The 12,260-nt window shown below is 41.8% G+C and overlaps 2 protein-coding genes and 2 long non-coding RNA genes across 6 annotated transcripts in view; 2 read left to right on the top strand and 2 right to left on the bottom strand.

The window, feature by feature from the left end:
* LOC141779529 (uncharacterized) overlaps positions 1 to 4,522 on the bottom strand; it is a 128,952-nt gene extending 124,430 nt beyond the window's left edge. Inside the window, exon 1 of the long non-coding RNA XR_012596341.1 lies at positions 4,485 to 4,522. This is a non-coding gene — a long non-coding RNA (uncharacterized LOC141779529). The remainder of the gene's footprint in view (positions 1 to 4,484) is intronic.
* The window catches only part of thbs3a (thrombospondin 3a), a 24,262-nt gene extending 18,902 nt beyond the window's left edge, over positions 1 to 5,360 (top strand). Inside the window, exons 22-24 of one of the 2 annotated variants that reach the window (XR_012596332.1) lie at positions 695 to 834; positions 1,240 to 1,365; positions 5,116 to 5,360. Coding sequence is in view for 1 of the 2 variants with exons in the window: in XM_074654378.1 (XP_074510479.1) it covers positions 695 to 834; positions 1,240 to 1,301 (202 nt within the window). In the remaining variant the exon portion in view is untranslated. Of the gene's footprint in view, positions 1 to 694; positions 835 to 1,239; positions 1,745 to 5,115 lie in introns of those variants that run through there. The other variant, XM_074654378.1, reaches the window with a different exon arrangement.
* On the bottom strand, positions 692 to 3,999 carry LOC141779528 (uncharacterized). The gene is made up of 3 exons (XR_012596340.1): positions 3,442 to 3,999; positions 2,907 to 3,075; positions 692 to 843 (listed from the first exon to the last, which is right to left on the bottom strand). It is a non-coding gene; the product is annotated as an uncharacterized LOC141779528 (long non-coding RNA).
* hjv (hemojuvelin BMP co-receptor) lies at positions 5,219 to 12,260 on the top strand. 2 transcript variants are annotated; one of them, XM_074654394.1, is made up of 4 exons: positions 5,219 to 5,359; positions 8,150 to 8,279; positions 9,756 to 10,330; positions 10,949 to 12,260. In XM_074654394.1, exons 2-4 carry the CDS (start codon positions 8,198 to 8,200, stop codon positions 11,582 to 11,584), a joined length of 1,293 nt encoding a protein of 430 aa, XP_074510495.1. In that variant the 5' UTR covers positions 5,219 to 5,359; positions 8,150 to 8,197; the 3' UTR covers positions 11,585 to 12,260. The 2 variants fall into 2 exon arrangements, with proteins under 2 accessions (XP_074510495.1, XP_074510494.1); XM_074654393.1 differs by lacking the exon at positions 5,219 to 5,359 and adding an exon at positions 6,631 to 6,786.

The following is a 12,260-nucleotide window of genomic DNA, read 5'->3' as shown; positions in this document are numbered from 1 at the left end:
CTGACTGTCTGTCTGTCTGACTGTCTTAAGTGGAGGCAGAATAATTCTCTGAACACGTTAGTTAACGCTGGCTAGCAATTATTGTTGGCTTGTTTTTTTAACAATAACTGAAGAAAATAGTAGTTTCTCTCAATATGTTCTGTCACTCACTCTCCAGGATCACAAGTGTTAGTGAAGAACGTTAACATTAACCAATGAGACCAGATTAGCCGACCCCTACACCGCTGGAGACTCCTTCAGGAGGAGTAGACGGCTGGCTAACGTTAGTTAACTAGCTAGATTGTCTGTCTCTGGAACTGGCTAGTTAGCTAGCTAGCTTTTTCAGAGTCTGACAAGCTAGCTAGATAACGCCTGCTCTCCTCCCGGTGAAGTAGTCTCCTAGCGGCGAGGAGTGAGGCAGAGGGACCGTGACCCAGCGCTGTTGGGCTCATTATATGTAGCATGGTGGAATTAGCAAGGTAGCTAGCTAAGTAGCCAGTCGCTAAATGAGTAAAATTTAACATCTTAATGCTTCATCCACACACTCTTGTCACAGCGTAGGAAAGCACAGTGCTATCACCAGATGAGTGACAACTTTGTTCAGCTCACTCCACCCGTTCAATTTGAATAAACTTTGGCGTTGTCCCTGTGTGTCTCATCGGGGAGCGTTTGGTTTCTAACCCGGCATGTCCCTGTCTGTGTGTCTGTGTTTCAGGGTGAAGCTGTTTGAGGGGAGAGACATGGTGGCCGACTCTGGCGTTGTGATCGACACCACGATGAGAGGAGGCCGGCTCGGCGTCTTCTGTTTCTCCCAGGAAAACATCATCTGGTCCAACCTGCGCTACAGGTGTAACGGTACGACCTCTGACCCCGAACACACACAACAGGAAACATTAGAGCATCAAACCAGATTCACAGGAACTTTTAAAGCCACAAATAAAATGAGTTGAAGTGAATTCATGTGTTTCCTGAACATCCAGAGAGAGACGATCACGTTGATCCTGAACGAATCAGGACTTGTGGATCGATTAGCTTCAGATGTGTTTAGTGATCAATGAGAGGTTTAGTTGTCACAGAACTTCATTGTAAAAACAGAAGATTTATCTTTTCGTTTTGTGTTTATGTTAAATTATAATTCATCTACAGGAAGTGTAAAGTAACACTTTATTAATGTGTTATAACATATTAAAGAAGATGAACTGTGTTATTAACTTGTGTTGCTGTCAGTTCATGTTTATTTATTAATTTCACTTATTTCAGACACGGTGCCCGAAGACTTCCAGACTCATCGTAAACAATTTCTGATGCACATTCAGGTGTGAGAGCTGCAGAGGACCTGAACGCACCTTTAAAGAAATGACCCTGCGGGGGGGCTCCGTACTGCAGGTGTGAACGGTGTTGGTGTATTTTTCTGTTCAGTCATGTTTCTCCAGGCAAACTATACAGGCACAATGAGTAGGATTCTCCTAAAAAACAACATATAGACTGATAAAATAATCCCTCTCCATCACTTCTGACCACTGGCAGTGTGTGGTGGTGTCTGTATCTGCAGCCCTCTGTCTAGGTTTTATTATTCTGCTGCGTTCGGGATGTTCTGGGCGTCAACCTCTATAAAAACGTAGCGAGCAGGTGCCGGATCATAAGCACGCATCCAAGAGGAAGCTATGAAAATGGCCGACAAAGCCATTGTTCCAAAACGTTGGCTTTCACCCACCGGAGGAGGGGTGAATGTTGTGTTTACAAACCGCCACCGACAAATCCTCCTCATTGTGCCTTTAACTCTTCAGTTAGACATCATGTTTAAAAAGACAAACACACTGTAAACACATCTGAAGAGCTCATCTCCAGTCCGACGTTGCATCACGCCATCTGTCCTCTAAATTATGTGTCATTTGTCTTTTAATCACGACGTTTCAGACTCAAATAAGTTGAGTTTAACTGACGAACAAACCTTTTAACAATCAAACACCCTGCTGAGAAATGATAAGCTCCCGTTACAGATGGAATATTCCTTCTACATGTTTCTGAGTGTTTTCAAATGTACATAATTATCTGTGTTGAAATAAACTCCCGTCCGATACTTTTCCTAAAACAATGCTTTTGTTTTCCATGATTTTCACACTAAAATCTCTAGCGGTCACTGTGGCCTTCAGTGACATGTTAACATGCTAATGTTCACCTGCTTAGTTTAGCATATTAGCATGCTAACATTTGCTAATTATCAGTAAACACAGAGTCTATGGAGGACTGAACCTGCCAAAATTAAAATAAATGAATAAATAATGAAATAAATATGTCATTAAATGTAGCAAAAATAATATTACAAATAAATGTAGCCATTAATTAATAGATAAAATGTGACATAAATTGATAGTTCTAATAAAATAACTAAAAAATAAATGCAAAAATTAAAAACAAAAATAAATGAATAAATAAAAAATAAATGTAAAAATTGTTAATAATAAACAAATGTCATTAAATGTAACAAAAATAGTGTAGCCATTAATTAATTGATAAAATGTGACATAAGTTGTTACTTTGATACTAGAATTAAACAAGAGTAAATAATAATTTGCTAATTTTTGCTTTATTTTTTAGTTATTTTATTAGAACTATCAATTTATGTCACATTTTATCAATTAATTAATGGCTACATTTATTTTAATATTATTTTTGCTGCATTTAATGACATATTTATTTATTTATTTATTTATTTTGTATTTTTGCAGGTTCCGTCCTCCATAAGAGTCCAGCTGATGAATGTCATTAGTTCTGCAGGTATTTAGTCACAAACCAAAGTATTGGACATGTTGACCTGATGATGGCGCTAGATGAACAGTCAGAGGATCGTTAAAGTTATTATGATTCATCCTCTGAGGGGAAACATGAATCTATCCATCCCATAATAGTTGAGACGTTTCTTCTACCTCGTCTTTCTGAGCTCCAGCGGCGTTTCTCTGCTGCCGTCTGGAGGTGGGGGGGTCGTGACCCCTGGGCCGGGGAGGCCGGGACGAGTGCAATATTGGAGGGGGGACATGACAACAGTGCACCGCATCCCGGACCTGCCCGACCCCGGGAGGAAACACACCACACGCCCTGAAAACACACACACACACACACACACACACACAGGAGGGGAGTTAAAACACCACAGAGGCTGCGTTCAACTGTTCAACTGTTCAACGCATTCAAAACGTTCAAAACGTTCAAAACGTTCAACTGTTCAACGTACAGATATTAATCATTTTAAACACGTTGTCATTGAACAAAATTCAGAGTTTAGCAGAACTGTCTGAAATCTCTGTGATATTAATGTTATAGTATAATATAATGTGTGGATTATATTAACCGACTCCATAAATGGCATGACATTTAAACTAAACTGTTGCATTCAGGTTCTTTCTGCTCCAAAGTTTTTTACAGTTTCACTCCAATGAAGAAGTTAAATCAACATGAACTCACCGCTCCACTGCAGCTTGTCTCTGTGTGGTTGATGAGAGGTTTCTGGTCTGTGGAGGGTCTCAGTCCGTCTGTCCTGGTTTTGGTCCGGACCCCCCCCCCCCCTCTAAACACTAACAAAGGCTCTGAGCTGCTCAGTGAGGCGTGGAGGGGCCTCGCTTCACTCTTAAAGGGCCAACAACTTAACCTGTTCAACCCTGCTGGACCTTCCATCTGTTCACACCATCATATTCAATCACACAGAACTTTATTTACAACTCTAGTGAAGGTGGAAGCAGCTGAAATAAGCAGAGCGTTCGTCTATATTAATATTTAATGTCTTCAGTTTGATGATGATGAGCAGGATGTTTTAATGCAGCTTCATGCTGTCAGTGAGTCAGTGCTGCTTCCTGCTGTCTGTCTGCTGCTACTGCACATCGAGCTGATCTGAGATCATCATCTAACCGTTCAATGACTAAGTTTCTATAGAATAGCAAGCTTATTAAATGAGCAATAAATATTAATATTTCAAATGAGAAAATAGGTTTCCTCTTGTTACGTTTTTTAACTAGGTCTGTGAAATGATTAAAACATTTAATCTTGATTAATCGCAAATTAATTGCGCATTTTTGATCTGTTCAAAATGTACCAACATGGGAGTGGACAAATATGCTGCTTTATGTAAATGTATGTATATTTATTATTGGAAATCAATTAACAACACAAAACAATGACAGATATTGTCCAGAAACCCTCACAGGTACTGCATTTAGATAAAAATATGCTCAAATCCTAACATGGCAAACTGCAGCTCAACAGGCAACAACAGCTGTCAGTGTGTCAGTGTGCTGACTTGACTATGACTTGCCCCAAACTGCATGTGATTATCATAAAGTTGGCATGTCTGTGAAGGGGAGACTCGTAGGTACTCGTAGGTACCCATAGAACCCATTTTCATTCACATATCTTGAGGTCAGAGGTCAAGGGACCCCTTTGAAAAAGTGACATAACAGTTTTTCCTCGCCAAAATGTAGTGTAAGTTTGGAGCGTTATTTAGCCTCCTTCACGACAAGCTAGTATGACATGGTTGGTACCAATGGATTCATCAGGTTTACTAGTTTCATATGTTGCTAGTATCTTCACTCTAGCTTTAAAACTGAGTCGCTACAACCTAAAAATCGCAAGTAGCGTTAATGCATTAAAGAAATTAGTGACTTTAAAACAGTCCTAGTATGTACTCAAAGTATTACAAGTAAAAGTACTTCTTGTGCAGTGTTACATTATTATCTATTATACTTAATCTCTATTACTGCTGATTTTTATAATTATAAACAAAAGTCACAGAAGCTGTCAGATAAACATAGAGCAGTAAAAAGAACTGTATTTCTCTCTGAGGTGTAGTAGAGGAGGAGTAGGACGTAGCAGAACATGGAAATACTCAAGTGCAGTAGCTCAACGTAGTACTTAAGTAAATGTGTTTGTAACTGATCTTTAAATCATTATTAACATTTATATAAACATTTGTTACAACTTTCAGAAAAACTCAATGAAATTCAAAGTGAACTTTGTGTCTTCGTTAAACTGAAGGTTTTAAATAAAGTTTCAACTTCCTGGAGGTCTGAAATAAAAATAAACTGCAGAGTGTGTGTGTGTGTGCGTGTGTGTGTGTGTGTGTGTGTGTGTGTGTGTGTGTGTCAGTTGTCGTGCAGCAGGTGCTGGTTGTTGGTGATTTATTTAGAAACGACTGAAGCTCCCAGTCAGCTGTGAACGCACCGCGAGGCAAAGACCAGGACCCAGAGTGGGACACCACAGACCCCAGAGTCTTGGACAGACCTGGACGGAGACCTGGAGAGTCCTGCAGGTTTCAGAGTCCCCCTTTTGGACGGTTCCCCTGAGGACAGACTGAGGACATGGACGGACTCTGATACTGAATCAGTTGAAGGTGAGACACAAATCTGTCTTTACATGTTTCACTTCAGTCACAGTTACACTGATAATAGTAATAACTTATAATAATAATAATTATAATGTATAATAATAATGATGTATATGAATAATGTATTCATACCTTATTGTTGCTAAACAGGATGAAACTGTTTCGATGTTTTCTTGAATGAAAAGTTGTTTTAAGTCTGTTTACAGACAGAGGCTCTAATGAGAGACACGACCCATGTGCATTGTGGGAAATGTAGGACATCTCTGCTGCTCAGATTCTCATACATCAAACTCCTTTAATTTATCTTTAAATATGTATAAAATATATGGTTATAATATCTGTACCACGGGATCGTCCTGGTTATATCAGGCCTCTCAGAGTATTTGTACAGTGTGATACTAGTACTTTTACTGTAACAGAGTATTTATACAGTGTGATATTAGTACTTTTAATGTAACAGAGTATTTGTTGTTCATGCATTATCATTATTATTATTATTATTATTATTATTATTATTTAGTAGTAGTAGTATTAGTACATCAGTACAGAAGCTTGTTTTGCTGCAGATGTCAGAAAACTGACATGAAAATAATAAATATATAAACATACAAATAACAACATATATAACTGAAGTGGTCAGGATGAGGTCAGTTTTATTTGGTATATTTAATATTCAGTAAACAAAGACAGTAAAGAATGAATCCATCCGTCACTGAGTCTCAATACAACAACAGAGGAGGTATTACTCCTCCTAAAATACGTGAGATTTTACACAGTAAACAGCTGCAGCAGTAGAACCAGTTGGTCACGGACAAACCATCAAACAACAAACTGCTGAATATTAAGAATAATTTTTTAAGTTTCCATCAGTTTGATTACACACAAAGTACAACCACAACATCAGAAAACATAGAATACCAGAATAAACATTAATACATATATTAAATATAAATATAATAAGTGTGTCTATATATGTGTGTGTGTGTGTGTGTGTGTGTGTGTGTGTGTGTGTGTGTGGCTGTAACTGTGGGGGGCAACTGGGGTTTAAATTTAGACTTCACACATGCACACACACGCACATACACACACACGGAGCCCCTCCCACCTGTTAAAGATCAGCTGACTGCAGAAACATGCCATCATTCGTTCATTTTAAAGGAACAGTGCAATATTTTCTCTTCAGATGTTCAGATTGAGAGATTGATGTCTGGTTAACTTAGTTTAGCATAAAGGGCCCCGCCCCCGGCCTGCTGCTGTTTGTTTTGCAGGGGGGGGAAAAAAGACAAACAGACGAGAGTCCAAGTTACAACACAGAGAGATGAGTGAGACACACCAGACCCTGTGTGATTTTTGACTGATTCTGGAGTTTGTGGCAGAAACGAGTCGAGTTTCATTCATGAGTTTGTTAGTGAGGATCAGCTGTGGCTCTGCAGGTAGGCCTCACATCATCATCACCATCATCATCATCACCATCATCATCATCACTCAGTAGTTTGATTTATTTCAAGAAAACATTAAAAGTATTGATCAGCTGACTGAAGCCCAAACTGATCAACTACAAACCACCAAACATGTTACTGAATCGATGAATCAACTGTCTGTGAACGTTTCCCTCAGATTACTGAACAGAAACACTCATACATAGATTATATATTGTTACAGATTATATATCGTTATAGATTATATATAGTTGTAGGTTTGTGATCTCTGTCTGTTGAACTACTGACCTCAGATCAGATGTTGGACAGTGAATACAGCAGTGCTGAACTGTGCTGCAGCTTCATCAGCTGTGTGATGATGTCAGTAAATGTGGATCAATAAGAAACATGATGAAGAATAAAGACTGATGAGTTTTAGAGAGAAAGATGATCACAGATGAACTCATTACTAACAAACTATCACATGATGATCAACTCTTACTGGGAAACACACAGAGAGATAACTGGAAACTGACCTCAGACCAGAGAAACAGCACTGAGTACCACAACCTTTACTGCAGTAAACGTACTAATACCACACTGTATAAATACTCTGTTATAGTAAAAATACTAATACCACACTGTATAAATACTCTGTTATAGTAAAAATACTAATACCTGTTAAAAATAAATAAATAAATGACTCGATAAATAGATAAATATGTCATTAAAAGTTGCAAAAATAATATAAAAAATAAATGTAGCCATTAATTAATTGATAAAATGTGACATAAATTGATATTTCTAATAACATAAATTAAAAATAAGTGCAAAAATAAAATTAAACATTTTATTAAATGAATAATTACATTTAAAAATTGATAAAATTAATACATCAATAAATAAAAGGGGAAATTAAACAGAAGAGTAAATAAATTAGAGAATTAAGACAAAGATAAATAAAGAAGCAAATTAAAAAGCGATGTCACAATTTATCAATTAATTAATGGCTAAATTTAGATTTAATATTTTTTTTGTTACATTTAATGACATATTTATTTATTTATCGAGTCATTTATTCATTTATTTTTTGATTTTGGCAGGTTCTGTCCTCCGTACCTTCCACCCATCCATCCATCCATCCATCCATCCATGGTGGCAACACAGAGCTTAGCTATACCACCATGCATGTTAGCAGTGATTGGATGCCAACATTTAGCTAATGCTAATAAGTGCAGCCCCACAGAGCTGTTAGCTGTTGGACTCAGTCTGTTTTTTTTATAACAAACAGGAAACCCTCAACAGGAAGTTGGGTACGTTCAATGTTGATTAGCCTGTGACATCATCATCACCCCCTCTCTCTGTGTCCATCTCTCAGAGTCCAGGTGATCTCTGGGACTCCGCCCGTCCTGGGTTCAGTCTGCTGATGGAGCCTCGGGCCACGGCGTTACCATGGAAACACTGCATCCAGCTGACTCTGCTGCTGGTCCAGCTGAGTTCACCTGAAGGTACGAAGAGTCAGTTGACCTGAGAACCACTTTACATGTTAGCATCAAGCTAAATTCTGTCTGTTAGCCTTCAAAATAAAAGATTTTACAACAAACACAGGAATCAAAGTGTGAACAAATCACACAAATATAAACTGGGGGAAAAAAGTTTATAAACTTGTGTTTGGTGGATTATTTCTCTGTTGTTACAATGCTAATGGTCATTGTATTTTACATCGTTGGAAAGCCTGTTTATTTACCTCCACAATAATGTCCAACTTGTAAGGATCATGCATTTGTGGGATGAGCAGCACAGTTGATTATGTGGGGAGCGCCCAAGAAAAATGTGCCAAAATGCTCTGCCAATGGTAAACAGTGTATTCTCATAAGGCTACCAGGAAGCCTGCAATGACTGCCCTTCACCGTCAGGCCTGTTTGCTCTGGTGTCGACAACACAGACAATGGAACCTGAACATGTGGGGGAATGTCATGTTCAGTGATGAGTACAGATTCTGTCTGCCAAAGTTGGATGGCAGGGTCAAAGTATGGAGACGACGTGGAGAACGCTATGCTGATTGTTGCACAGATGGAGTAACAGCTTTTGGTGGGGGCAGTGTCATGGTGTGGGGCGGCATCTCCCTCACTGGCAAAACAAGGCTTGTCATCATTGAAGGCCATCTCAGTGCAGGGAGATATCGGGGTGAGATTCTGCAGCCAGTGGCGATCCCATATCTCCACAATCTGGGACCTAATTTCATCCTCCAAGATGACAACGCTCGCCCCCACAGAGCCAGGGTTATCACAGACTACCTCCACAATGTGGGAGTAGAGAGAATGAAACGGCCTGCCAAGAGTCCACACCCCAACCCAATTCAACATGTGGGATCAGTTCGGGCGTGCTGTACGCGTTAGAGTGACCAACACAACCACGCTGGCTGACCTGCAACGAATCCTGGTTGAGGAATGGAACGCCATCCCACAGCAACGTGTGACCAGGTTGGTGACCAGCATGAGGAGGAGGTGCCAGGCTGTTGTGGCTGCGTATGGATCTTCCACCGCTACTGAGACTCCTGACGGTGTATTAAATGAATAAAGTGTAAAATAGCCAATATGTCTTGTTTGTTCCTTGTTACTGATAGAGAGTTCAATCATCCAATCCACCAAACAACTCAAAACAAGAGTCAACACCAACAGGAGAATACACTGTTTACCATTGACGGAGCATTTTGGCAATTTTTTCTTGGGCGCTACCCACATAATCAGCTGTGCTGCTCATCCCACAAATGCATGATCCTTACAAGTTGGACATCATTGTGAAGGTAAATAAACAGGCTTTCCAACTATGTAAAATACAATGACCATTAGCATTGTAACAACAGAGAAATAATCCACCAAACACAAGTTTCCAAACATTTTTTTCCCAGTGTACTTTAAAAAAACAATAATAACATTTTAATATATAGAGTATGTTCTGATGTTTAAATCTTCCCTCTCCAGTCGGAGCTTCCTGTCGGATCCTGAGGTGTAACTCTGACTTTGTGGCTGCGACGTTGGACCTCGGTGGTGGAGGTGGAGGAGCAGCTGGAGCAGCTGGAGGAGCAGCAGGAGGAGCAGCAGGAGGAGCAGCAGGAGGAGCAGCAGCTCTCAGCAGGGAGGCGGTGAACGCCGGTTACTGCAGCGCCCTGCGCTCCTATGACATTTGCACCAAGCGGATGGCGCGTGCGTGTCGCGGTGACCTGGCCTACCACTCTGCGGTTCAGGGCATCGAGGACCTGCTCATCCAGCACCGCTGCCCCCGGGCGGGGCCCACCGCCCAGCCACGGCCCCTGCCTCAGGGCACGCTGTCGGGGGACGCCTGCCTCTACGAGAGGAGCCTGTTCACCAGAGAGGGCCGGACGCCGGAGTACCTGCACTGCGGCGTGTTCGGAGACCCGCATGTTCGGACTTTTAACGACGACTTCCAGACGTGTGCTGTGCAGGGGGCGTGGCCTCTCATAGACAACGAGTACCTGTACGTACAGGCCACCAGCGCACCTACAAGAGGGGAGACGCACGCCACCGCGCTCACCAAGGTGAGTCACACAGATCAGAGAGTACCAGCAGCACACCGATGCCATATCACCCTGTCGGGGTTTATTTCACAACAATGACCCGCTAGCTGTACATTATCCCGCTTATTACACGACTACTTACTGAAGAAATCAATAATTTGACACAAAAACGGTCCTCCAGAGTCTGACATCAGACTGCGCCCATAGCAACGGTCTGTTATACATAGCAACTGTCTGTTATACGTAGCAACGGTCTGTTATACATAACAACGGTCAGCTATACAAAACAACGGTCAGCTATACAAAGCAACGGTCTGTTATACGTAGCAACGGTCTGTTATACATAGCAACTGTCTGTTATACGTAGCAACGGTCTGTTATACATAGCAACTGTCTGTTATACGTAGCAACGGTCTGTTATACATAACAACGGTCAGCTATACAAAGCAACGGTCTGTTATACAAAGCAACGGTCTGTTATATGTAGCAACGGTCTGGCAACGGTCTGTTACAAAGAAATAACAGCAGAACGCTGTGATTGACCAATCAGAATCAAGTATTCAACAAAGCCGTGTAATAAATTAGGAGAATCCCTTTTGAGATGAATCAGTATAACTAAAGCTTGTTGTTTCTCCTCAGATCACCATCATCTTTAAGAACTGGCGTCAGTGTATCGATCAGCAGCTGTACCAGGCCGAGCTCGATAACGTCCCCGCTGCGTTCGCCGACGGCTCGGTGGCAAGCGGTGAGCGGCGAGGTCATCACAGCCTGACGGTACGGACTCAGAGTCCTGGCCGACATGCCGAGATACGAGCGGCTCACATTGGCACGCTGCTGGTGGTCCGTCAGAGCGGACACTCGCTCGGCCTGTCGGTCCGCTCGCCACGCAGCATCGTGGAGGCCTTCGGGCCCGAGCAGGACCTGCAGCTGTGTGTGTGGGGCTGCCCCGCCTCCCAGAGACTCAACACACTCCGCCCGCCGCCGGACTCCTCCTCCGCCGCCAGCGCAAAGGCTCACTGCGCTGCGCTGCTTCCTGCCAGAGACGTCTACTACCAGGCCTGCGTGTTCGACCTGATCACCAGCGGAGACCTGAACTCCAGCGTGGCGGCTGTCAGCGCGCTGCAGGACGCCAGAAGCATGATCTCTGACACGCAGCGAGTTCACCTGCTGCCGGTCGCCTCCGCCGAGCAACACCGAGCACCGCTGAACCCGACGCTGCTGCTGCTGCTGCTGCTCGGCATGCTGGGAACTCTGACCACAGAGCTGTCTGTTTGACATGTGATGAACTGGAAGATGACATCACTCTACACAGACACACACCTGTGGTCGTGTGACTGCAGCACATCCAACATGGCGTCCTGAGCTGGTCATAGGCTGTATTCAAAACCGCCTACTACATACTACTGAGGAACGCAGTATACAGTATACAGTATGCAGTATACAGTACAAACTACATACTACTAACGAATGCAGTATACGGTATACAGTACATACAGTTCATAATACATACAGTAGGCGAGGTAGACTGGTCCGATGCATACTGGAGATTTGTTTCCAAATCAGTACGACATCCAGGTATTTTTGGCGTACTTTTACTTTTTGCTTTTGTTCGCATACTGCATACTACATGCTACATGCTACATGCTGCATTTTGGCCAAATTAATACGTACTACTAGTATAGTATGAGGTTATACTACTAGTGTAGTATGAGATTGTACTACTAGTATAGTATGAAGTTATACTACTAGTATAGTATGAGATTTCGGATACAGCCTTTAATCCCCCTCCCCCCCGATCATGCTCCTGGACCTGATCTTGGAACTGATCCTGGATCAGAGCTGCTGAAGCTCCAGTTCAACCTCAGCAGATTTAAGTACTTTATAATGAAAGACATAAAATAATGAAAAGATGTAAACTGATATTAAAACAGTAAAACGTCTGAATGTTTAA

Source organism: Sebastes fasciatus, chromosome 12, assembly GCF_043250625.1.
Source record: "Sebastes fasciatus isolate fSebFas1 chromosome 12, fSebFas1.pri, whole genome shotgun sequence".
In the NCBI taxonomy this organism is placed as follows: domain Eukaryota; kingdom Metazoa; phylum Chordata; class Actinopteri; order Perciformes; family Sebastidae; genus Sebastes; species Sebastes fasciatus.
The sequence above is the reverse complement of the archived record's forward strand: the minus strand, read 5'-3'. Positions and strand labels throughout refer to the sequence as shown.